General features: G+C 45.7%; 1 protein-coding gene across 1 annotated transcript; it reads left to right on the plus strand.

The window, feature by feature from the left end:
• The first annotated feature begins 11399 nt into the window (after positions 1–11399).
• Positions 11400–27111, plus strand: LOC121458468 (tumor necrosis factor receptor superfamily member 10B-like). The gene is made up of 8 exons (XM_041667783.1): positions 11400–11655; positions 14241–14337; positions 16022–16132; positions 17823–17931; positions 18826–19025; positions 19528–19619; positions 25328–25403; positions 27074–27111. The coding sequence occupies exons 1-8, from the start codon at positions 11578–11580 to the stop codon at positions 27109–27111; spliced, it is 801 nt and encodes a 266-aa protein (XP_041523717.1). The 5' UTR covers positions 11400–11577.
• The last annotated feature ends 258 nt before the right edge of the window (positions 27112–27369 follow it).

Here is a 27369-nt window from a genome sequence, read left to right on the forward strand (position 1 = left end):
TGTTATTATATTCTATTGGTTTCATTTAGCCTTTATTGCTTTCAACTTCTACTCCTTTTCTGACCTTTATGGTTTTAATTGAACCTTTTATGTAAAGCTATTTTTAGAGCTGTATTCACTTTTATTCATGTGGATGTGTAGGAGAGGAGGCTAGAGGACATCAGATCTGTTGGAACTAGAGTTACAAAGATTCCTGACCCACCTTGTAAGTTCTGGAAATTGAACCCCAGGTCCTCTGGAAAAGCAGCAAGTGCTTTTAATAGCTGAGCTATCTCTTTGGACCTCTTTTTACGTTTAAGTAGTTGCCTTTGAGTTTATGATATCTTAGTCATATTTTTAAATAATACTGTCTCTTCATGATAATAGAAGTAAGTTTAATTCGGTATGTGGATTTCTTAATGTGAAAATAGACCCGAGATGGGACATTGGCAAAGATAAAGAATATAAAATAACAAAAATGTGAGCCCATCAGAGTAACCCGACTCTCAAATGTACATACGCACTTATAACAAACTCAAAGTCTCAATGCACAGAGTTAGAGAAGAACAGACACTCCACAGTGATGGATGACATGCGACGTGGCTTGCCAAGTGACTGCTAGAGTGACCAGTCAAGCAAAGAGCATGATAAAGTCATGGCTGATCTGAAAAACAACCCGTCTCCCAACCTAGAAAAACATTTCTAGAACACTCTATCCTATAGATAATTCGTTCACAAATTCTGGGCACTGAAATTCAGTGCACTTAAAGCTCTGTAAATCAAAAAGGACTGAAATCATGTTCTCTAATGGAATTGAGTAAGAAATTAGAAATAATAAGTATGTAGAAAACACTTACACACTCCTGCAGCAGAAGCAGGCAGGCTGACTGCAGACCTTCACCTCTCCCTCTTCTCCTCCAGATCCAGTTCTCCAGTCTCCTCCCCAGCTCTGCATTCAAACACCTGCTGCAGCCTCCCTTCCCCCACTGCACCCATCTCAGTGGATCACAAGATCTTCCCCTCAAAACTTCCTCCCACACCCATTGCTTTATTCCAGCCCCCAACTCCAAGCAGGCACTCCCTGGGAACCCACAGGCCACTCTGGCTAGGGAAGCAGGCAGGCTGACTCCTGATCTTCACCTCTCCCTGTGCTCCTCCAGATCCAACCCCCGAGTCTCAGCCCCAGCTCTGTAGCAGACATTCTCTTGCAGCCTCTCCTCACTCTCTGCCCTCATTTCCAGGGGACTAAGCAGATCCTAGTAGAACACTCAGCTATCTTCCCTTCTTTGGACCCCTTCAGCCTCCCCCAGCCCATTTCCATCACAAGAGTCAGCGCCCAATACCCATAAACACATTTTTACCTGGAGATTTTAATAGCCACACCTTTCAGGATCTTTGAAGAATTTCCTACCAGGGAACACACAGGCATCCCACTCCCCTGAATACCAGAGAGAAGAGAGAAACCCAGGAACCAAATATCCAGCAAGCAAAGACAAGACCAAACCTCAGTTCCTAGCATTACAATCTTCCCAATTCCAGATGCCTAGATGCCAACATAAAAACACAACCAATAACAACCAAGACAATATGTCTCCCCCAGAGCCCAGCAACCCTACCACAACAGGCCCTGAATATTCCAACATAGCTGAGACACAAGAAAAAGACCTAAACCCAGTCTTTATAAATATGACAGAGGTCCTTAAAGAGGGAGTTAATAGATCCCTTATAGAAATCTATGGAAAGGTAAAGAGTGGAAGGAAGTGATTCCAACTGTACAAGCCTTGAAAATGGAAGTAGAATCCATAAAGAAAATTTGGACTGAGGAAACTCTGGAAATGAAAAATTTAGGAACTCAAACAGGAACTACAGAGCAAATCTCACCGATAGAATACAAGAGATGGGTGAGAAAATCGCAGGTTGAAGATACAATCGAAGAAATGGATATATCGGTCAAAGAAAATCTAGATGTCTCTCAACATAAGAATGGAGAAAGAAAATGTGTTACATTTACACAGTGAAGTATTACTCAGTTGTTAAAAAAAGTGGCATCATGTAATTTGCAGGTACATGGATGGAACTAGAAAAAAATTCATCCTGAGTGAGGTAACCCAGGCCCAGAAAGACAAAGATGGTATATATTCATTTATATGTGTATATTAACGGTAAAGTCAATGAAATCCAATCTACAATCCATAGAGCCAGAGAGGGTAGGTGTAGAGTAAGGGAGAGGAGCCCACAGATAGATTTCATTAGGGAAAGGAATCAGAATAGATAGTGATGGACAGACGGGAAGGCCTGGAATGGGGGGATAAAGTGAGAAAGGGCAAAGGGAAGGAAGATGAAGGAGGGAATGCAGGGAGAGACAGCTAATATTAAGGGCCATTTGAGGGATAGTGTGGAAACCCTATACATCAGATGCTTTCTAAAGTACATACACATATGAAGGCAATTTAAATAAAAATGCCTAAAAATGGGAGAGACAGAGTCCCAACTGGTCATCTCTTGTCACCAAATGAAGATTTCAGTACTGGGATTGGATTACATTTAATTGAGATGCTGGCCAAAGGTGTCCCCTGGGAGTCCCCAAATAACCCAGGCAGTTGCTCTCCACAAACAAATGGCCAGGCCCCATTGCTGGAGACAACTCCAACACAACTCACCGAACATGGAGAAGTCCAGCCGGTGCCTACAGAGAGCTGTCACCACTGCACGCGAGGGTCTATTGTCCAGGAAGGTGCTCTGTATGCTACCAAAGGAGAAACACACACCAACGCAGCCGCAAACCCTCTGAGCTACAATGGTGTCCTATCTGCAAGATATGCCAGGGCAATGGTGGCACAAAGCTTGTGGGGGTAACCAACCACTATCTCATCTGACTGAAGGCCCACACCATGAGATGGAACCATATCCGACACTGGCTGGGTGACCAAAAACCAGAGACTATGTAGCCCAGGGACCAGGGTAAAACCAGGTACTACTTTTCTTTTTTTTTTTTTTAATATTTTTTTTATTGAGAAAAGGAGACGAAAAAAAATTTCCACCTCTTCCCAGGCTCCCATTTCCCTCCCCCTCCTCCCACCCTTCTCCCCCTCCTTCCACCCTTCTCCCCCTCCTCCCATCTTTCTCCCCCTCCTCTCACTCCTCTCCCCCTCCCTCTCCAGTCCAAAGAGCAGTCAGGGTTCCCTGCCCTGTGGTTAAGTCCTAGGTCCTCCCCCCTCCGTTCATATCTAGGAAGGTGAACATCCAAACTGGCTAGGCTCCCACAAAGCCAGCACATTAAGTAGGATCAAAACCCCGTGCCATTGTCCTTGGCATCTCATCAGTCCTCATTGTTCGCCATGTTCAGAGAGTCCAGTTTTATCCCATGCTTTTTCAGTCACAGTCCAGCTGGCCTTGGTGAGCTCCCCGTAGATCAGCTCCATTGTCTCAGTGGGTGGGTGCACCCCTCGTTGTCCCGACTTCTTTGCTCATGTTCTCCCTCCTTCTGCTCCTCATTGGGACCTTGGGAGCTCAGTCCAGTGCTCCAGTGTGGGTCTCTGTCTCTATCTCCATCCATCACCAGATGAAGGTTCTATGATGCTATGCAAGCGTTAGGTACTACTGTTCTTAAAGGAGGAAAAAGTAGCAATAAAATGTCTCTATTGATATTTCTTTCTTTCTTTCTTTCTTTCTGTTTGTCTTTCTTTCTTTCTTTCTTTCTTTCTTTCTTTCTTTCTTTCTTTCTTATGTATACAATATTCTGTCTGTGTGTATGCCTGCAGGCCAGAAGAGGGCACCAGACCACATTACAGATGGTTGTGAACCACCATGTGGTTGCTGGGAATTGAATTCAGGGCCTTTGGAAGAGCAGGCAATGCTCTTAACCTCTGAGCCATCTCTCCAGCCCTACTGATATTTTCTTATACTCCAAAGTTCAGTGTCTTGCTCAGCCATATTTTATCATCAGGAAAAGCTTCCTCCTGCAGCAGCTGGGAACAAATACAGAGACCCACAGCCAGACATAAGCAGAGAGTGAGAGACCTCAGAACACTCAGTCCTCAATGGGAAGTCCCCATCGAATCCCTCCCCTCAGGGCTCAATGAACCCCTTGGAAGAAGAAGTGGAAACAGTGTAAGAGCCAGAGGGGATGGAGGACACCAAGAAAACAAGGCCCTGTGAGTCAACGGGATCAAAGCTCCTGTGAACTTAGAGTCTGAGGCAGCCTGCACAGGGCCTGCCGAAGTCTGCACCAGATCCTCTGGGTACAGATCATGGCTTCCAGTGTAGTGTTTTTTATGGGACTCTCAGGTGTTCGAATGAGTGGGTCTATGGTTCTTATGCTGTTTTCCTTGTCTTCATTTGCCTTGTCCAGCTTCAGTGTGATCGTTTTGTTTTATCTCATTGTATTGCGCTTTGTTATATTTTACTATTATCACTTGGAAGCCTGGTCTTGCTTTTTTCTAATGAGAGTCAGAAAGGAAGTGGATCCAGATTGGGGGTGGGAAGAACTGGGGAGAATAGAGGGTTGAGAAACCGTAACCAGGATACACTGAGGGGGAAGCATCTATTTTCAAGAAAAAGGAAAAAATAGGGGGGGGAGGTAGAAATTTGTAATTTATACAGTACTCGTATTAATCTGGATCAGAGAAGAAACTATGTAGAGATTAGAAAACATTTCAACCGAATGATAACAACAATAAACAAGCAAAGCAGGGCTTCATAATAGTGCTTCCATTAATAAAAAGGAGAAGCTTAAGAGCCTGCGTGGTGGTGCACACCTGTAATCCCAGTGCTCCGAAGACCGAGACAGGGAGAATTTCAAGTTCCAAGTCAGACTGGGTTACATAGTGAGGTCTTGCCATAGAGGAAGAAGAAGAGGAGGGGGAGTCAATGATCAAGGTTTTGACTTGAAAGCGAGACAAAATGGCCCTGTAGCAGTCAGGGTCTGGATTTTCATACATGGCACCAGGTGCTACCGAGCACCGTGAAGAAGTCTGGGGTCAAACCAGCCACCTGAGTCGGTGCTGGTATCCGAGTACCAGGATACAACCATGTCTGAGTGACCTGTGCAGCTACTCAATGACATGGTGATGCCTGGTCCCCAGCTACAGCTGAGAGCTATGTCATGGTCCATGGCCCCTCTGCAGCCAGGGTCTGTGCTGATGTTTAATGCTCTTGCTATCATCAAAAGCCGTGCAGACACCCAAGATCAAGGGCCAAGTTAGTGTCTAAGGATCATACTGCCGCCGGGGGCAGTAGGTACATCAAGGCCCAGCTGCTACAAACGACCATGTTGAGGTCCATAATCCTACCGCTGCTGCAGGGGTGGGGGTAGCGGGGGGAGTATGACCTGAAGTACGGGTCTTGCACCGCCACTAATGGTCATATAGAGGCACAGGGTTGGGGCTGCAACCTGAGGCCTTTATGGTGCCAGGGCGACCACACGGCTGCCAGAACCATTCTCACCCGAGTGGCCATTCCCTCCACCCAGCGTCAGGACATCATCCGGTCTAAGTTGCTACCGAGGGCCATGTCTTGAGACCATGGTCCGGCCACAACTGGGGTCTGCGTTGATGTCTTTGGTCAGTAGCACCTCAGGAGGCCTTAGGAACCATGCACAAAGAAATCAGAGGACTATACTGAAACAGTCCCTTCCTTCATTGCCCTGGGAAAGCTGGCCTTGTGTCACTGCCCACTACAACAAGAAAGCTAGCTCCCTGCACTAGGGAGAGAAGGCTCCCACCCCTCACCACAGGGCAAAATGAACCAACCCTGAGAGCATATGTGTAGGGGAGCTGACTACTCCACCTGAGGCGGGTGGCCCCCGTGGCTCTATCATACCTGCCTGGCTAACACCCAGGCCCACAACTGGCCCTTGGGTTGACCCACCCTAGCATCTACCCCATCGAGGTCCTACTGGAGCTCCTAAAGGGACTGGTTCTGTGGGATAATACCTGCAAGATCTCCAAGACACAGGATACCCCAGAGGAGCTCTGGTGAGGTTCCAGTGAGGAGGTGTACCAAACACCTTGAACCAGACTAATGACTCATTGCAATGGACAGCGGTCAGTCATGTCGATGGGCAAAGGGGTACACGATATGACCGAAGCCTCCAAAGCCAGGTGATGGCGAGGCAGGAGAGAGGGAGAAGCAGATTGTTCTGTTTCAGGTGTGGAATTTTGTTCTGTTTTGCTTTATTGGTTTGTTGTTGTTTTTCTTGCTTTTGTTTGCTTGCTTGCTTACTTTGTTCTGTTTTCTGTCATGGGGGGATGCAACAGGAATGAGGGGGGATATGGGGAGGCTGGAAGGTGAACAGAATTGGGTTTCATGATTTGAAACCCCCAAAGCTTCAAGAAAGAAGTTTTAAAAAGGGTTAGACAAAATGGAGCAAAATATGTAGAAGAAAAATAACAATGAAGAGAATAACTATAAAATACAAAAATCAGTCACACTAATCTAGATAGTATATTTACTGAAAAGAGTAAGAAAAGGGCGGGAGAGAAGGCTCAGCAGTTAAGAATACTGGCTGCTCTTTGGGAGGACCTGGGTTGGAATCCCAGCACTACCATGGCAGCTCACAACCATCTGCAATTCCACTGTCAGGAGATCAGATGCCCTCTGCCCACCTCAAGCCTCGTGTGCATATGGCACCCAGTCATATGCAGTCAGGACACCTGTACACATAAAATTAAAGTGTTTTTAAAATTATAAAGAAAAGAGTAAGACAATTTAGTAACCCTTAGCAAAGTTCATTTAAAAAAAAAAGAGAAAAACCAAATAATACAAAAAATCAGAATTTTAGAGACTGGCTACCACTATTATGACCAGTGTTCAAGAGCTTTACAGGCTGCTTTATATCATGAAATTAGAGCCCTGCTAAAGGAGATAAATACCTTAAAAATGTTCACTTGCTATAACAGACTCAGCGGTTAAGAGCACTGCCTGCTGCTCTTCCAGAGGACCAGGGTTCAGTTCCCAGCCTCCACCCACATGGCAGCTCACAATTGTCTGTAACTCCAGCTCCAGGGGATTTTACACAGACATACATGCAGGCAGAACACCAATACATATAAAATAAAACAATACAGTGTTTTTAAAATGTTTTTTTATTTAAAAAAAGCCTAAAAAATACAAAATATGCTAGCTGGTCGGCAGTTAAGAGCACGTGCTGTTCTTGCAGGGGACTCAGGCTTGGTTCCCAGCACCCACAAGTCAGCCCACCACTGCTCTCCAGTTCTAGGAAATCTAATGCCCTCTTAGGTGTCCGCGTGCACCAGGCATGCATACAATTCACTTACATATATGGAGGCATTCATACCTACATATGAAATAAAATAAGATTTATTTTAAAAAGAGCGGGAAAATATGAGTGATGCTACTGTTGAATGCTGTCAACCATTTAAGAAAGAAATATCAACTATTCTTATACAATTTCCCCCAGAAACTTGAGTTTATTTTCTAAATCCAGGGTGGTTAATGAAATCTGAACTGTACAAAGTCAATACAGAAAAAAAAAAAAAAACGGATGGGCTGATATCCCTTGTCAGTCCAGACACGAAGACATTACCAAATCAAATCTACCAATATGTACAAAAAAAGTTATGCCAACTCTTTGCTGCCAGACCTGCTGCCATCAAGGGTCACATGCATGCTCCCGGTAAGGGCCTGTCCCAGGCAGCGCTGCCCTACCCCCTTAGCGTCCACATGTGGCTGAATCTGACAACGTGAAGGAACAGATTTACAAACTGGCCAAAAAAGACTTCACTCCCTCCCAAATAGGCGTGATCCTGAGAGACTTACATGGTGTAGCACAGGCCCGTTTTTTGTGAGTGGTAATAAAACCTTGAGAATCCTTGGGTCCAAAGGCCTTACCCCTATTTCCTTGAGAATCTCTAACATCTGATTAAGAAAGCAGTTGATGCATCTTGAGAGGAACAGAAAGCTTAAGGATGCTAAATTCCGCCCAATTCTGATAAAGAGAATTGTAGAGAATATAGAGCCGATATTCACCGGCTGGCTCGTTATTGTAAGACTAAGTGGGTCCTCCCACGCAATCAGAACCATGGGTCATCCAAAGTCTCTGATTTAGTGCCATAAATTCTCCTGTGTACACGAGCAATAAAATAACTTTGAATATAAAAATATGACAAATGTAGTCCAAGAATTCAAGCAACGTGCAACATCTGAAAGTCCTCAAATTATTTAACAGTAGGAAAGAGAAAAACCATAAGATCACCTCCACAGATACAAAAAAAAAAAAGTTCACCTGATAAATTCCAACTGTCATTCATAAGAGTTCTTAACAAACTAGGAGTGGAAGGGAGTTTGAAAAGTTTGAAAATGGTATCTATTATATAGATATAGATATATAGATATAGATATAACTGGGTGGCTAATAACTCTGTCTCCAGGCCTAATAACCTCAGTTTGGACCTATGCATCCACATGATGGTTGGTGAAAACCATCTTCTGCACATTACCCAGTGGCATGTGCATGTGTGTGTGCAACACACACACAAATAAACTAAATGTGATAAAAAAAATATTAAAACTACCACAAATATCACCTCAAAGGACCCAGAAATCTCACTAGAAGGAATGTACTCAGATAATAATATTTAATTTTGATTTTTGATACTTTCCTTCCAAGGCTGAGAATAAGACAAACATGTTAGCTTTTCTAAACATTGAATGGGGCACTAAGAGGCAATCCCAGCCAGGGCAATTAAGTAAGAACTATAATTAAAAGGCATTAAAGATTGGAAAAGAAGAACTAAGATTTTTTTTTAGTTACAAATAAAATGATTGCCTACACATAGAACTCTAAATAATCTATAAGGAGGTCATAATATACAATTGTAACAAGATTACAGACTCCTTGACCAGTGGACAAAACTCGGTAATATTTATATGAGGATGTAGCAAGCAATTCCAAAGCAACAGAATGGGAACAAGTTTCACCAGTAATAGCATCCAAGTGTTTCAGAAAACATTTACAAAGTGTATGTGGTACCTCGTGAGGTGGTGATTATGGAAGGGAGGGATGGAATGGTATTGTCGGGGAGAGGGTGTTTGTTGGGGATGGAAATGTGTGCAGTTATTGGAAAGATTGTGGAGGCTCTGCACAAACAAAAAGTAGAACTCTTAAAACCAGAAATCTTGGTCTCAGGTTCAGACTCAGATCAGATCACCAAAACTGTTGTTTAAAGATAAGTTTGCTCTTGTCCACCCTATAAAAAGAAGGAATTCTATCATTCACCAGCACATGGATGGACCCAGAGGACACTACGCTAATAAAACATGCCAGATATGCCAAAGGGAAGGAGGTAGCATGGTCCATAGAGCAGTGGTTCTTAACCCTCCTAATGCTGCAGCCCTTTAATGCAGTTCCTCATGTTGTGACCCCCAAACCAGAAAATTATTTTCATTGCTACTTCCTAACTTAAATTTTGCTACTGTTATGAGTCAAAATGCAAATATCTCATATTTCTGATGGTCTTAGGTGACCCCTGTGAAAGGGTTGTTAAACCCCCAAAGGGGTCACGACCCACAGGCTGAGGACCATTGGTATATGGTATTGGATACAAAATCTCCCCACCTCATCGTTGACAGTAGACTTGACTTCCAAGGGTAATCAAACAGCGTAAGCACTGTCACTGTCTTGTGAATCAGGGCTTGTGTTTCCTGCCATCTCTGTCCTGTTATAAACACACCCCTACTCGGTCTTCTTCCTCTTTGCTGTTCTCTGCAGCGAATGTCTCCATTGACTCAAAAGTGGGTGACTCATGGCTCTGTCTTAATCCTGACAGCATGGACCAAGAACACCTAGGAGAGACCAATAGGGTACAGTGTCTCCCAACAGTACTGGGAGCTGCTTCTTGTAAAGCTAACATTATTTGAGCCAATCAAGGAGAAGCTGAGTGATCTGAGAGAAGTCAGATTTTCTTTATTTTTCCAGACAGTGTTTCTCTATTATGTAGCTCTGGCTGTCTTGGAACTCGCTATGTAGAATGGGCTGGCATCAGAGTCACAGAGACCCACTTGACTCTGCCTCCTAAGTGCTGGGATTGAAGAGTATACCACCACACTGAGCTCCAAAAGTTACAGATTCTTAATAAACTAAATACTTTATTTGGGGACCAGAAACCTTACTGAATCATCTCAGGCTTTAGGCAACACACTTCCTTGAGACACATTCATCATCCCCCCCCCCCCCAAACAAATTTTGTTTGGGGTTGTGGCTTAAGAAGCGAGCTGAAACAGATGTGAAGAAGTTTGATCAGTGATGTCCTGTGCTGGAGATCTGAAGGCCTGCGGCAGATGGAAACTCTAACTCTTGTTATCTTTTTTTGTTGTTGTTGTCGTTGTTGTTTTTCAAGACAGGGTCTGAATACATAGCTCTGGCTGTCCTGGAACTCACTGTGTAGACCAGGATAGCCTCAAACTCACAGAGATTTACCTGCCTCTGCCTGAGTACTGGGATTAAAGACATCACTATGCCTGATATATATAGTATTCAATATATGTTTGATATATTCAATATATATTGAAATTGTCAAAATGCACAAATTAAGTTTCAATACACTGATGTAAACAGATGAGGCCATTCAGTGTGTTGTGTGTGTGTCTGTGTGTGTGTGTGGTTTTGAGACAGGGTTTCTCTGTGTAGTCCTGGCTGTCTTCGAACTGACTCTGTAGACCAAGCTGACCTCAGACTCAAAAGGTCTACCTGCCTTTGCTTGTGCTGGCATTGAAGTGCATCACCAGGGCCCAGCAACAGCATCTAGTCTATTATTTCCTGTTCTGGGTTCTCTGATATAGCTTGAAAGCATAGGAAATATATATATATAACAAATTCAAGAAGAGGAGAAGGAGGAAGAAAGAAGAGGAGGAAGAAAAGGTAGAAGAAAGGAGGAGGAAGAGGCCTGACCATAGTAGCCACCTTCTGAGTCAGCTCCTGCAGGGGCAGAGGCTGGAACTCAAATGTCTTCTAACTGAGCAGTTGGACATGGAGGGCGCAGGCAGGTGTTCCTACCACCAGCTCTATGTTGTCCAGTTTGAGCAGCTCGTCTGCAGGCAGCAAGGGGCAGGTGGCCAGTGAACTCAGGCTTTCCTTGGTGGTACAAATAGTGTTCTAAATGGTATAGAAGCACAGATTTATCTTCTGTTACTAGGGTGACAGTCATAGTATTAGGCAGAGTATGAAGGGGCAGGCAAACAATTGAGTATTATGAGGTTTTATAATCGTGGACATATCCATGACTTGAAAACTACAATGAAAATACCATGATACTTTAAAAAAATAAATAAATAAATAAAAGGTGGTGACTCACAGCTGTGCTCCTGGGCTTCAGGAAAGGAATCAGATGATATTTAGCTCCTCCCACAAAAACTTCTAGAAAGTTTTCCATTAACCGAGGAGCTAGAGCAGACAGCTCCCGCCAAGTAGGATGCTGTAGGACGGGAATTCAGAGAACTTTTCTGAGCTGAGGAAACAGCTCTTCGTGGATTTTGAGAAGCCGCGGGATCCAGAATCAGAGCAACCCTTACTCCAAGAAGTCTCCTTTAAACTGTGCTCCCTCAGCCTCTGCGGCCTGGGCAGGTCGCACCCCAGGTCCCATGCCACTCCCGGGTCGCAGACCTCGGCCTAGGGTCCCAAAGATGCGCAGGTTACCAGCCGCCATCGTCCTGCTACTGGTGAGTATCGCCCGGGGAGAGCGCCGCGCCCGCTGAGAGCGCCGAACCCGCTGAGAGAGCCGCGCCCGCTGAGAGCGCCATGCCCGCTGAGAGCGCCATGCCGGGTCCCAGAGCAGGAAGCAGGGAGTTGCAATAAGTGCCTGCGGCTGGAGCGCACGTGCCCTATGGCGCGCGGGGTGGAAGGAGGTCTGACATCGTTGGGGGACACCACTGTGGAGGAGGGAGAACTCGACGGTGAAAGGTGGAAGGTCCGATGGTTGGTTGGCGGTGGGGAACCCCAAGATGGGGTCAGGCAGGGTGTGGAAGAGGTGGGCAAAGGACTCTTGATTGGGGAGGATATGACAAGGCTGCGCTCCGCTGGGGAGAGGATGGTAAGTGAGGGAACCCAAAGGTGGAAGGAAGGATCTGACATTAGGTAGGAGACTGGGCGCAGGCTGAGGGAGAAAGACCAAGGCGGGCGGGGGTGGGGGGCAGCGCAGAGAGGTGGGAAGAAAGGACCCAGCCAACTCAGTGAAACTCACCAGAGCACCATACCTGGGACTAGCTGGGGCAGGGGAAAAGAACCCGGTTACCCTGCAGAACCCACGGGGCAGAAAGAATTTAGAAACGGGCTGGAGGGTTGACCCTGCCTAGCTGCTGGAGCGGGCCTCTGACACCTCTCTTCTCAAGGCTAGGAGAGAAAAGTGCCTGATTTTGACTTTAGCTGCAAGAACGTGTGAGCTCATTTACAGTGTGACACCATTGTTTATTTGGCTCAGCAATTTATTGATTTAAAAGGAGTAAAAGGGCCCGTAGGGCAAGAATCTGGACTTTTGCTGTCTGCTAGCACGAGATTACTGAGGGGGAATTCCAGTTCCTTGGAGTCCACCGATTCTAATTTCTAATAGTCAGAGAGTCACACAAGTGTCTCTTCAGACACACATACATTTATATTCATTTTTGCCAGGCTGGTTACAGTGCTCCACCTTCTATTTTAATACTTCACTGTTGAGGTGGAACACGCCTGTGTCTGATAAAAGAATAAAAGTAGGAATCAAGGTTAGGACATGTTCGGTTAGAGCCAGGCAGCCCTGCGTAAGAACCATGTCTTCCGTACTCTCTTGGCTTTCAGCTACTTTTGGTAATGTTTTTTTTAGCTACTTGGAAAAAGGAAGGAAAGAAGGAAGGAAGGAAGGAAGGAAGGAGAAGAGAAGAGAAGCAGAGCAATGGTTGCCAGCATGGAAAGGCGGATGGAGGAGCAAGCGGTTTGCTATTTTAACGGGTACCGACTTTCAGTTTTGCAAGATGAAAAGAATTCTGGATTTGTTTACATGACAATGTGAATGCTGGCCTAGATGTAGATGTATGTATACGTAAATGCATTTTTAAAAAACTCTGTGTGAGCAGAAAAAAATAACGACATCTTGAATTTTGCAGGAAAATGGATGGAGCTAGAAAACATTATTTTGAGTTTGGTAACCCAGACACAGAAAGACAGTTATCACATGTACTCACTCATAGGTGGTTTTTAAACATAAAGCAAAGAAAACCAGCCTACAAACCACAATCCCAGAGAACTTAGACAACAATGAGGACCCTAAGAGAGACTTACATAGATCTAATCTACATGGGAAGTAGAAAAAGACAAGATCTCCTGAGTAAATTGGGAGCATGGGGATCCTGGGGGAGGGTTGAAGGGGGAGGAGAGGAACAGGGAGGGGAGCAGAGAAAATTGTAGAGCTCAATAAAAATCAATTTTAAAAAAGCCTCAGTGTGTGTGCACATTCAATGAGTTTGTGTGAGGGCAGCCTCCCGTGTCAGCCCTTACCTACCTCTTTGAGGCAGGATCTCTCTTGTTCTCCATTGAGTGTGCTGCTTGCTGTCCCATGAGCTTCTAGGGGTTCTCCATCTCCTCCTCCCATCTAGAGCCAGGAACCCTGGGATTTCAGATGTGTGCAATTGTTGCTTGGCTTTATATGAGTTTTGGGAATCTGAGTCCAGGTCCTCATGTTTGTGTGGCAAGTGTATTATCCGCTGAACCATCTCCTCGGTTCTTAACTGCATTTTAAAAACCTCCCCTCCCCCCCGTGTGTGTGTGTGTGTGTGTGTGTGTGTGTGTGTGAGAGAGAGAGAGAGAGAGAGAGAGAGAGAGAGAAAGAGAGAGAGAGAGAGAGAGAGAGAGAGAGGGAGAGAGAGAGAGAGAGAAGAGTCACTCATATGATTAAGTAGTTACATGGGAAACAAGACAGTATATTAGAGGATGCGTGTCATTTCTAGTTGACAAACTGTAATTTTTAAAGGCTTTCCTCTAATTTTCTACTATACGGATACAAACGTAACTTGTTTCAACAGGAAAGAATAAAAGAGAGAAGAGGAGTTTAAGTTTATAGGACTTGGGCAGCTGCAAGGAGCAAAGAGGAATAGGAACACAAAAGTACTGGACAGTTTAGAAGGGAGGGAGTCCTGAGATCCATGTCGTTTTAGAAGCTGGAGGGAAGGGAATGTGAGATGGCCCCATGTTGGTAAGGCCCACAGCCATTAAAGGCAGTTCCTTCTTTGTTTCTACAGAGCAGCCACTAAAGGCAGTTCCTTCTTTGTTTCTACAGAGCGTCTTCTGCGGAGTGCTAGCCAAGTCAGTCCATCATCACCCAGCTGACCTCCAGAATGTGCAGCAGAGCCCATCAGAAGGAAAATGTCAACCAGGTGCATTCTACATTGATTGCCAGTCTTTGGCCATGACCCCTCCCCCCCACAGCTCCATATTCTTTCAGTCTTCTGGTCTTTTCAGTTCTGATTTCCTTTATGCCATAGATATTGATATTTTCTAAATCCAAGGTCATGAAGATTCATCTTCATGTTTCTATGAGTTTGGGAATTTCTATGCTTCTATTTAGGTGTTTATATGCAGTATCAGGTAAGGGTCCACTTTCCTTTTTATATTGGGCTATCCAGTTCCTTTCTCTTTTCTTTCTTTCCTTTCCTTTCCTTTCTTTTTTTTTTTTTTTGTTTTGTTTTGTTTTTCGAGACATGGTTTCTCTGTGGCTTTGGTTCCTGTCCTGGAACTAGCTCTTTAGACCAGGCTGGTCTTGAACTCACAGAGATCCGCCTGCCTCTGCCTCCCGAGTGCTGGGATTAAAGGCGTGCGCCACCATTGCCCAGCTTTCCTTTCGTTTTTCTTCTAGATCTAACCCAGGGCCTCACTGATGCCAGATGAGCACATTACCATAGACCTGGAGCCCTAGCTCTGCTACTCAGTTACTGTCCACTTATTGCACTGTGTGATTTCTGGGGATGCTACAGTCATGGAACCGTACAAAGCAGCTGTGTTCGCATTCTCTTCACACATCTTAACTTTCCTTGGAACCTTAGGTGGCTCCAAGCCTGGTCCTATACCGGAATTATCAAGGTCGAAGTCTGAGTTCTGGAAGTCCTAGCAAGGCAGGCTCTACCATCATCCTCAGTAATTTTGCCAATCAAAAGAGCCATTGATTGATACTGGAAGTTAGAAGAAAGGAGATTTTTCCATTGTGGCCATAGTGGAAACAGACAAAGGGTCTAAGTGAACCCAGACCCATCTTTGATGTGAAGTCTAGGATTAAGTTTTATGTTACTTTATTTTCATATTTTTTAATGATTTGTTTATTTTTATGTACATTGGTTTTTTGCCTGAATGTATCTCTGTGCAAGGGTGCCAAATCCACTGGAACTGGAGTTACACACAGCTGTGAGCTGCCATGTAGGTGCTGGGAATTGAACCTGGGTCCTCTGGAAGAGCAACCAGTGCTCTTAACCACTGAGCCATCTCTCCAACTACCAGAATTATTGACCCATTCCTGTTTTGGCCCTATTCAGTCCTGCAAGGTGGTCTGACAAGTTGCAAATCTCTTTCCTTACAAGTTTCTATCTCCACCCAGCCATGGGTTTCATCCTTCTTCTTTCCCCAGTACAATACTTTCAGTTTGTTGGACCATGGTGTCTCAATAGTTGTATAATCAAAGGTAGAGGTCCCAAGTGTCTCTTTAGAGTGGCCCCATTCATTACAACCTTGCAGGCTCTGGCTGCTCCCTATGCCCGTGAGCGCCACTGCAGAGATAAGCTTCCTAAAGAAGCTGCCAAGCTGCCTCCAGGCCTTGGACCTTGCCCGGGCAGCACAATAGAGCCAACCTGTAGGGCAGGTGCAGGTAAGAGAGCCCTGAAACTGTGAACATCTGTCTTTGGCAGCATAGGCAGGGCAGGGTGGGCAGAGAAAATGCTCTGTAGACAAGCCCACAGTCAAATTTCTCAATTGCGACCCCCGCTTCCCAGGTCCCTCTAACTAGGACACAGGTTTTCCCTGCAGCTCCGGATGTCCTGAAGTTCCCTTCACCATCTTTCTTTCCCTCCTCAGGGTCCTACCTGTCAGATGAGGATGGCTGCGTGCCCTGCATGGAAGGTATAGAGTATACCAGCCACGCCAACAGTCTGCCTTCGTGCATAAAGTGCAACATCTGTAGAGCAGGTACAGAACAAAGGGGCTCTTTCCCACGAGTGCAGTCTGGGGAGGTGGGACTCACAACTGCTGTGGACTCAGAAATCTCAATTCCAGCACAATTTGCTCTTTATCCCACCCTGTTCTCCACCTGTCCATAATTCAATGGGACAAAAATTAAAAACAAAAAAAATCAAAAACCCTTGAGAATTAATTTGTGCTGTGTTTTAGGAATCGTTGGGACCATCAGTGGAGAATAAAGTGGAAACTAATCGGCCACTGTGGAGAGCAGGGCCTGGTACCCCCAGATGCATTATGGGGCAGTTGCCACCTCCGCACCACTCACTACATATAACTTGACGAACAGGAAGCACCCTGGTGCCAGCTGTTCCAGGACTTGTCCTGAGGAGTGGCGGGGCTCCACAGGGCACACGATGTTAGAAATGGACCTTGAAGGATAGATACAGGATTTTAAGTGGACCAGGGAGATCTCAGCCAGAGTTCCAGCGCTGAGGAGGAAAGAGCCCTGCATATTTGAAATAGGGCATTAATCCCATTCTGGGTCCAGCATGAGTCTCTTCAACTCTGCAATGGGTTTGCTACCCAGTAGAAAATCTTGAGTTACCATGGTAGTCTCCTGCTTTGCATTTTCTAGAAGTTGACGTCAAAAGTGTGGGTCATGGGATGTAACACCAGGTTCAAAAGGAAAAGAGCCACTGAGAGTCTCCCCTCTGTCCCTGTGGTCAGTCTCCAGCTATGAGTGACGTGTTATGATGTATCCTTGCCCTAGGGATGCATCAGCTTTTTTCGTAATATTGGCTGCTTTCCAGTCCTCTGAGACCTGAGACCACTCCTTCTAGAACCTTCCACAGAAACTTCAAAGGGCTTTCATCTTTCCTGCTGTCTGCCTGCTAAAGTGTGGAGGTCGTAGGCTATTGTTTTAGTGTTTTTTCCTGTTTGCTGAGACAAAAGCTCTGTCAAAAGCCAAAGGAAGAGAGGGTTGAACTGGCTGGCAGTTCATCCATCCATCATTGCAGTGAGGTCGAGGTGGGCAGGAGATTGAAGCAGCTGCTCAACTCCCATTTTCAGAATAATAGATTTGTGTGCTCAGCTCACTTTCTCCTGTTTATATAGTTCAGGAACCTAGTCCAAGAATGGTAGCACTCAGTGTGTAGGAATCTTCCCACCTAATTAGTGTAACCAAGATAATATCTCCACAGACATGCCCAGAGGCTGTCTCCCAGCTGATCCTAGATCTTATCAAATAACAAAGGAGATTAACCATCTTAGTCTGTAACAAAGAAAGGAATGGCTGAGTGGGGGCCTGCTGGGTTCCCAGCTGGCTCTAGACTAGGGTCTCCTGTTCTAGTTTCTGAGCTCTTGGTAGGTGTGAGCACTCAGTCCCGGCTTCTTCAAGCTTCTCCTGTTTTCAGGAGATTGAAAAGCACCCTCTGTACATCCCTTGCTCCTGTCCTCATGATCTAAATGAACATTCCTCCCAAATCCGATGCATGAGGTCATGAATGGTGTTCCTTTGGTTTAACTCTGAGTACTCAAATATGCTCCTGGGAGCCATCATCTGCATGCCCTGGCTGTGGTGTAATAGGAACAGGCCCTCGTTATTACTTCCTACGTTCATTGTAGCTGAAACAGAAGGAACTGTGTCAGAAGGAAGTGTTACCCTGATAACCAAGAAACCTCATTCCTCAAATTCTTACAGATGAAGATGAAATAGCGAGATGCAACTCCACTCAGGACACCAAGTGTCAGTGCAAACCAGGCACCTTTAAAGATGAAAACTCTCCTGAGTTCTGCCAGAAGTGCTCCAAGTATGTCACTGGGCCCTGGAACTTTTACAATCCCAGGAAACCCAGAAAACTCAAGCTTTCTTGTATCCTTTTCTTTCCTTCCAACTCCATGGAGAACCCACGCTACAAGGTGTTAGGATTCCCGCATTATAGCGGCCCCGTGCCCCCCTGACAGCGGTATCCCCAAACATTTGGGGTCTTCTGAGCCCGCTGTGGTCTCTCCACATCCAACTGTAAATCTCTCCGTGTTCCTGTCCCCCACCACCAATCCCTTCAATTTTCCACCCGTTCTTTTCCCTTGGCCAGATAATTTGTCCCCTCTCCATAGAATACAGCAAGAGAGTGAGTAGCATACAGCCTGGCTTGTGTGTATTTACACCACCTCAGATTCTTGAGACCCCTAGGAAGAAGAAAGTGCTGCAAGCCCAAAAAACACATAATGAGGCTCTGTGTGTGTGGCCTCCTCCGGGGTTCTCAGAGGCACCTGACCCAACTCAGCTAACCTCGCCCCCAGGACCCAATCCCGTCAGTAACCCTTGTCTCAACTTCAGGAGTTTGAAGGAAAATAGTTCATTTACTCTTCCCTGACCACCTGGTACAAAGGTCTGCTTATTGAAGGCTGATAAAGGGACATGGCTCAGCGGTGACCACACAGGCCCTTTCCTAACTTAGGCCCTCCTGAGGCCCAGAGCCACTCAGCACACACCCTGCAGAAAAGGCAGAAAGGTTGCCACCATGCCTACAGAAAGTTCCCCCAAAGACTACACTGTGTGTGTCCGGATGTAGGGACAAATTTGGAGCCTGTCCTTCCTTTACTACCATCTCTGGGACACTGGGTAGAGTGAGTGCCTCCCCTTCACCACTTCTGACCAGCAGCTTTCTCACAGAATCTTATTTCTTCCTTGTTGTGCCCAGGTGCCCTGATGAAGAATCTGAAAAGACTTCCTGTACCCCGAAAACAAACCGAATGTGTGTCCCCAAAGACTCTCAACTCAACTTAGGCCTCATCATAGGGTTCGTAGTGGCGGGGCTGCTGCTGCTGCTTTTTCTTGCAGGTTTCTGGAAATCTGGGGCATGGGGGCGAACATTGCAGTTGGTGAAAAGAGCCTATCCAGGTGAGTGTTGGCTGTGGTGGGTCCCTTGGACACCAAATCTGAATCTCTCTAACCTGCTCTTCTCCTTCAGAATTGCCCTCCCTGTGTCCTGAACTCCATTGTCCTTGAAGCCTAGACCTCTCTTTTGCTCCTGCAATTGATATACCATCTCCCACTTCCCCCAAACCACAAAAGCCCGGAATCTTACCAGTCCATCTCACTGATGGTTCCCTTGCTCTTTTAACCAAGTCTGAGAGAGTAGACATCAACTCCTCAACTGAGGATAAAGTTAGGACAGGAGAGAGCCAGGGACAGCTCTGGTTCCTGCAGAACCAGAGATTGTGTGTGTGTTTTCCTTCAGTTTCTCCCCAGCTGCCTCCTTGGCCTGAGGGTAGCCCCAAGCAAGAATGACCCCTCCCAATCCAGTGTTGGAGTGTTTTGCTCACTCTGCTCTGATAAAAAAAAAGGGGGGGGGCTGATGAGTTCCCTGCCCACTGGCTATGGCAACCTCCTTCTCTTCTAGGCCGTGAACAGCACTCTGAAAATTCTGTGCCTCTCACGGAACTGCGGACATCCAACCCGGAAAATGACTCTCCTGCAGTGAAGGCCTCAGAGGTTGTAGCTCTGCTGAGAAGCAGAGGGTTTTTTTTTTTAATTTTAATTTTCAATTTTATGCATATGAGTGTTTTATCTACATGCATGTCTGTGTGTCACATGCATGCCTGGTGATCATGGAGGCCAAAAGAGGACATTGAATCCTCTGGAACTAAAGTTTACAGCCAGTTGAGTTCTGGGAATCAAACCCAGGTCCTCTGGAAGAGCTGCCAGTGCTCTTAGCCACTGAGCCATCTCCCCAGCCCTGAGAAACAGGGTGTTTGAGGGGCTGCACAGCTCATAGAGAAGGGTACATCTCCACCTGTCCTGGGTTGCCGTCCTGGCTCACTAAAGTGATTGAGGCTCCGAGTCTCCTTTCACGCAAGAGGCTATTTGAGCTTCCACAGGCCTCAGACCATGTTGCAACTCTGTCTGCTTCTGCGTGTGGGGTCAGGCGGGAGTGTGGCCTCCTTGGCACAGTCATAAGAGCACGAAGTTCCAGCAGCAGGTCATGGCTCTGTGAGCCTAAGGTGGCCGCACTGAGATGGGTGGGACTCTGCACAGGGCCTTGGGTGTGGGCTCCTGAGTGGCCTCTTTGCCTTCTCAAAGCCATTTCCACACACTTGGGTCCCTCAGGAAGATCTGCAGTTCAGGGAGATGGTCACGCTGAGCCCCTAAGCAGCAGAGAATGGCCGTCCACTCTTTTTGAGCATATATTGGACAGACAATGGCTGGGATAGGAGTCCCTGGAGACAGTGCTGGATTGTTGACAACGTGGCCGTTGTCATCTGATCCTCTGGTCCAGGGGATGGAGAGACAGGGTGACAATGGACAGGATGCACATGGCCTAAGTGTGGTGGCTGAGCCATTCTGTAGAATATGCTGAGTATCTGTGATATCCATGCTGTGTCCTCAGAGCCTGGGGCAACATGGACATGGAGCAGATACTGTGGCCAAGAGGGGCTGAGATCTTGGGTTTGATTTTTGTTTGACATATTGGCGCCTCACACATGCTAAACTTCACGGCTGAGTTACACCCTCAGTGACTTTGCAAAAGCGTTTTATTGAGACAATAGATCCCTAAGTTGCCCAGGCTGGCCTCAGCTTTGCCCTTCTGTCTGAGCCTCCAGAGTAGTTTTAAGCATTTTCACATACGTTATCCTAATGTTATTAAGAGCTTTGTAAGGAAAAAAAATGCTTGCTATGTAAGTATTTTCTCTCATGTGGGTAATAGGTCTCTAGTTTCTTATATTACACATATATGCTCGTATGTGTTTACATGTATGTAGGCATTAGCATGTGGAGGCCAGAGGTCTTCGTCAAATGTTTTCCTCACTTCTCTTCTTCACCTCGCTATGTTCTGAGGCAGGATCTTTCCCTGGATCTGGAACTCACAAGCTGAAGTGGCAGGTCAGCAGGCCTCAGGGATTCCCTGGTCCTCACCTTCCTGATGCTTGAATCATAAGTGCGGGCAACCATGCACATCTACCCTCCCAACACAAGCTTTTTAAATTTTATGTTATGTGTATGAGCATTTTGCCCGAATGTATGTATGTGCACCCTGTGTGTTTTCAGAGCTTAAGGGGTCATAAGGGGGTGTCAAATCCTCTGGAACTCTCTGCCTGGGCTTCATTGCATATTAGGCATGGGGACTCAGGCCTCATATTTCTGCGGCAAGCACTTTACTGACTGAGCCATCTCCGCAGCCCCCATATTCCTAATTTTTATCCTTCAGTTTGTTCTAATCTTTCATTTTGAACTATTAAAATCAACAGATACATTTGTTTCCCGTTACTCATAGGCTCCCCAAACCCTTCCCCCAAAGTAAGATGAGCCTATGATTTCTTGGGGAGATTTTTGTCCCTGCTGACTCTACTTTTCACATATTTCTGTGTCATCTGGATGGAGTTTATCTTGTGATGTGATATTGTTCCTAGTCACCATGTGACTCTTTCAATTCCATTTAAATATTGAGCCCCCCATTCCCCTGGTCCCTCTCCACTCACGAATCAGATGTCCGTCTTGACAGTGGCTTCCTTCCTCCTGGACCAGTCTGTTTCACTTTTACAACACTGTTCAGCTTTTATTTTATAAAGAGAAAGGGAAATACATTTAAAAACAGCCAGTAGCCCCTCCGCTTAAGTGACAGGATGCAAACTGTACAGGAAGGAGCTCAGTGAGTACTAAGAAGACCACACAGCTCACCCCTGTCCTGAGAGCTGCTCAGCCCCCACCTCCGCCTGAGAGATGAGCGTAATTTCATTTGCTTCAGATCTTTTCTTTAAACTCTTTAATTTTTTTTTATTTATTATGTATACAATATTCTGTCTGCATATATGCCTGCAGGCCAGACGAGGGCACCAGACCCCATTACAGATGATGTGCTGACTGGGAATTGAACTCAGGACCTTTGGAAGAGCAGGCAGTGCCCTTAACCGCTGAGCCATCTCTCCAGCTTTTACACTGCATCAAAATCATCACATGAAAGACTCACAGACATACACACAATGGTCAGCGGCACATGAAGTTTTCTGATGTATTAAAATAAGCAGATATTTATTTTTTCAAAATTTGTCAGTTTACCCAGATACGATTTAGAATTCATTCATAAGGGTTTTTTCCATGACCAAAACAATAATTGAAATTTGTGTTGAATTTGTCTTAAATATTAAAAGGAGCCATGGAGAAGATTGTTCAGGGCTAAAAGAACCTGCCACGAAAGCCTGATGCCCTAAGTTTGACCAGTGGAACCCACAAAAAGCCAGATGTTAGTTCAGATCTCTAACCTCGTCATTCATACAGCAAGATTAGAGGTGGAGACGGGAGACGCCCAGAAACCCGTGGGCTAGCTATCCTGGAATATGCAATATGGCAGAAACGAGAGAGATTTTCCCTCAGTAAGGTGGAAGGCGAGAACTGGCTTCCAAGAGTTGTTCTCTGACCTCATACGTACACTGTGGGACACAGGCACCTGCACACACGCACATACACGAACACATGGTAATAAATTTTAATTAAATATAAAAACTAATCTAGTAGGTATGGAGATCTTGTAAAAACTCAGTTTTTAAAAACGATTTACTTTATGTGTTTATGCACCCATGGTGCCCGCAGAAGCCAGAGTGGGGGCATTGGATCTCCGGGAGCTGGAGTTCCAGGCATTTGTGAGGTGCCTTTTGTAGGTGCTGGGACTGAACTTTGGTTCTTGTTTAGGGTAGTAAGTAGTAACTGCTGAGTCATCTCTTCAGCCCGTTAATCAATATTTTTTCTTATCACAGGAGGCAACATTTTAGACAAGATTTTTTTCTTAAAATAGTAAAGTTTTATGTTTCTCCAGAGACATGGGATCCTATTTCTTGACAGCGCTGTGTTCTGTGTGTTTGTTTTGTCATCTTTATAAGTTGGGTCTTTGTCTTAGTGTCTTTTCCTGTTGTGATGAGTGACCCTGAGAAAGAGAAAAGGCCTATTTCAGCTCACAGCTCTAGGTTACAGTCCGCCTTCGCCGGAAGTCACAGCAGCAGGTGCCTGGGAGAAGGAGCTGCACTCTGTCACACTCAGAGTACAGGAGATGAATATTCACACTCAGCTCTCCCCTGCTTTTCATCCAGCTCATAGCCCAACCCGTAAAGTGGTACTGCCCTCGTTGAGGGTGGGTCTTCCCACTTTTGTTAACTAAGTTTAGACAATTCCTCATGAGGATTCTTCCCAGGGGGCTCTAGACTGTGTCATATTGACTCAAACCATCACCATTCTCTTAGTTCCATTTTTAAATTTACTGTTTCTACTCTGTTTTAAAACATTCACCCAAAGTTATGCTTTCCTCTTAGTATTATTTAAACTTTGATTTGTAAACATAGAGACGTCCAAAACAGTGACTTTTTTTCTTCTCCCTGCTAAGGATCCTACCTCTTGGTTGGTTTGTGTTGTGTGTTTTCCCCCTCCCACTGTGTACTGGAGAGTTATTAGGAGGATGGGGTGTGGCTTCGAGCAGAGTCTGTGCATTACATGTAGAGTTTTGTGGGTTTGAACCCTAGCACCGCAAAACGAAACAAACGAAAAACAGTGGTTAGAAAAAGGGGCATGGTTTTGGTCTTGGTTGGACCTGTTGATTTCCAATGTGTTACCGTTGTGAATGACACTGACTGTTTGATATAGACATTTCTTTCGTTATTGATGTTTCTGAAGAACCAGTCTGTCTCCATCTTTTTTAAAGGTTTTAGATATTTATAATGGCGTACTGTTCTGCCTGCATGTATGCTTGCACACCAAAGAAGGCACCAGATCTCATTACAGATGGTTGTGAGCCACCATGTGGTTGCTGGGAATTAAACTCAGGACATCTGGAAGAGTAGTCATTGGTCTTAACCTCTGAGCCATCTTATAGTAAAGTTGTCTTTAGGTTCGTTTCTGTTTATGATTAAACCTCGGTTTCTCAAGGACTGGGCAATGCCCCACCTGTAACCTCAACTACAAATGGCTCTGTACTGCCTGTTCTAGGAATGGTAATCATGTCTCTGTTTCAAAAGGTTGTATGACCGCCTGTGACTACCAGTTGTTATGACTACCTTGTTATGCCCAGCTTACAACCGGGTCTTTGTTTCAGGAGTCTGTGTAGGACTAACTTGTTATGCTCATGTTCTGCCCCTGTAAACCCAGCTATTTTGTCTGCCAAATCCCCATTTGGAAACCCCCTACTCTGATTTTTGTAAAGCTTTGTCTCCCTCACATCCAGTGCTGAGCTCTCAAACTCAGTATTAGGGTGAGGGAGCCTGTGTACACAAATAAAAAAGCTTATTTTAATTAGGTCAGTGATCTTTCTCCTCCCATGTTTGGGATTAATAGTATTCTTTGGTTCCAAGATGGTTTTGTTTGTTTGTTTGTTTCATGGCAGGGTTTCTCTAGCTTTGGAGCCTGTCCTGGAACTAGCGGTTATGGACCAGGCTGGCCTCGAATTCACAGAGATCTGCCTGCCTCTGCCTCCCCAGTGCTGGGATTAAAGGCATGTTTCACCACTGCCCAGCTCCAAGTTGTTTTTTAAAAAGCCAAACTTAGGGACTGGAGAGCTAGCTCAGCAGTTAAAAGTGTTTGCCGCTCTTCAGAGGACCTGGGTTCAGTCCCCACCACCTGCACTGTGTGGCTCACAACTGCCTATAATTCTATTTCCAGAGGACCTAACATCTTCTTCTGGCCTCCGCAGCGCCCTCTCTCATACACATGACAGACATCCACATAGACCCACATAAACATAAATTTAAAAAACCTCTTAAATGGTCAAATTTAATATTCAGTTGTACCAAATACCCTGCCAGCCCCCATGCTATTAATGTTTTCATTTCCATACTTAGACAGATGATGTATGTGTTAATATTATTGACTAAAACACCTGTAAGGCCTTGATACAAACCTGACCTTGGATTTTGCAAAGCTCTCTTTGTAGTCTCCAACTGAGCTTTTTAAAGAAGCCTGGGGCAGAGATGTTGGCCCGAAGGGAATCCCCAGAGGATGGGGGACTACTCGGTCTTGATTAGGCTTATATGGTTGTCCACTTGTCACAGAACACTTGAGGTGAGCATTTATGCCGCACTAGGCCACCAACATCAAGCACCTTCAAGCAACAGAGACAGGAAGCTTATCTTAGAGGGGCAGTCTTGTAAGTCTGGGAATCAGGATCAGGCCTGGGCCCCAGGTCTCCTGACTCTGACCAGGGTGCCTCTGCTGTATGTTTACAGGAATCCGAGGAAGCTCCGGATTCTCCAACAGAAGCTGAGTCTCTAGTTCCGGCAAATGGAATGGACCCAATTGATGGTGAGTGTTTTCTATGAGGCAACAATAGCACAGCAGCCCAGGGAATAGGACAAGTATCCCAACTGTCATTCCCATGGCAGTGCTCTGCCGAGATAACTAATGATGGGTGCAAACCCTAAACTGTTGCCACTGGACTTAGGGGCCACTAATCCCCCTCTCCTCCCTTCTGTCTCCTCTGGGACCAGTACCTCATATGGTATTGATAGAATCTGTTTGTCCTTCTGCTGTCCCATCATCCCTCCCTTCTCTCTTGTAGTCACAACCTCTGCCCCCACTAGGTCCTCCAGAATGGTGCACTGCCCTGTGTTAATATCCATGGTCCTTAGAGTAGAAGCTCTTTGCAGGACCAGACTTGGTTTGATGAGCTTTACTACAAATCACAAACCTGACTTCAGAGACATCATGCAAAACTAATGGAAGCCATCTCATGAATCATGTTTCAGATATCAACTACACGAGTTGATGAATTTTATATGTATTGAGTCGAATCAAATGGCACTTGTTTCCTTTCATATTTCGTTAGTTAGTTAGTAAGTAGGCTAGTTTTCCATGGGCTCTGGGAACAGAATTTAGGTCCTCTGCACGAGCAGTGTGAACCTTCAACCAGTGGGCTCTCTCAGCCCCCACACTCAGCACTGTAATGCGTGAGACCGAAGCCAGGGTTTGAGTATACTGGGTAAATACTCTACTCTTCCAGATAAGCTACACCTCTAAGCCTCCTGTCATTGGTTAAATAAGGCTGTTAGAATATGTCCTTGTGACTCCTGGAGCTAGTGGAACTCCTGTTCCTGCTCCTTCTGTTTCTCAGGATAGAGGGTGACACATGGCATACATACTTCAGTTACATCATCCCAGCCCCAGAAGGGAGTTTCCAGTACTCAGCTACAGGTTTGAGTTTTCAGTCATCCTTTCCAACCATCTAGTAGCAGTGATGCAGCAGTGAGGGAGGCCAGCTTGCACGGAAAGGTCCTCCGCCTCTCTGCTCTGTTCTTTCTGCTGAGGCAGACAGGGTTGCCCTCTACCCCATTCACCATGAATACAGCCTAAACAACCTCCATTCCAGGAGATGCTATGCACCCACTCCACTGTGTCCCTCTGTGACACATGCCACATGGTACTACCCTTCACACACACACATGCATGCACACACGTGCACACCCACACATCTATGCACCTTTGCCACTGGGCATTTTGGCAAGTGATTCCTTCTTTTAAGGTATACTTAAAAAAAAACTTTAAAAAATTCACTTTGTATATATGGGTGTTTTGCCTGCATGTATGTGTGGGCACTGCTTACATGCGTAGTACCTTGAAGAGGCAGAAGATGTGTCAGATTTCCTGAAACCATAGCTGCAGATGGTTGTGAGGCATCATGTGGGTATTGGGAATCAAACCCAAGTCCTCTGGTACAGCAGTCAGTACTCTTAACAGCTGAGCCATCTCTCAAGCACCCAGCTTCTTGGTTGGCTTTGGGTGTGGTAAGGCTCCAACAGCATTCATGTATTGGCAAGAGAGCCTATTAGGCCCTACCCTTGGGCTTCTAGATCTGATTTAGGATCCTCCACCGTCTATAAGGGGCTTGCAGTTTACCTGTTCCCCATGTTTTCTGACATCCATCCCTGAAGCTAATCTTCCATTTCTGTTGGACCCTTGTGCCCATTATCTTCTAGGACAGCCTGCTGTGTCAGATGGACCTCACAGACAATGAGATTCCAGTGATCAGGGCTAAAACCCAGGCACCAGGAGAAGCTTTGCATCAAATTCTGCTGAAGAGGCTCACGCAGATAGGTCAGAGTGCTTCCATCAACAATCTCTGGATGCCTTGAAAGCTGTGGAAGAGAGGAATGCCCTGGACACAATCAAAGACAACGTAGTGAAATCTGGAAAGTTCATTTATCAAAAAGCTACAGCGGAGCCAGGCAAGATGACACTCCAGCACTGAGGAGACAGAGGCAGGAGAATCTCT

This window comes from Microtus oregoni, unplaced genomic scaffold (genome assembly GCF_018167655.1).
Source record: "Microtus oregoni isolate MIOR12 unplaced genomic scaffold, Mior012 000001F_ref0000356, whole genome shotgun sequence".
In the NCBI taxonomy this organism is placed as follows: domain Eukaryota; kingdom Metazoa; phylum Chordata; class Mammalia; order Rodentia; family Cricetidae; genus Microtus; species Microtus oregoni.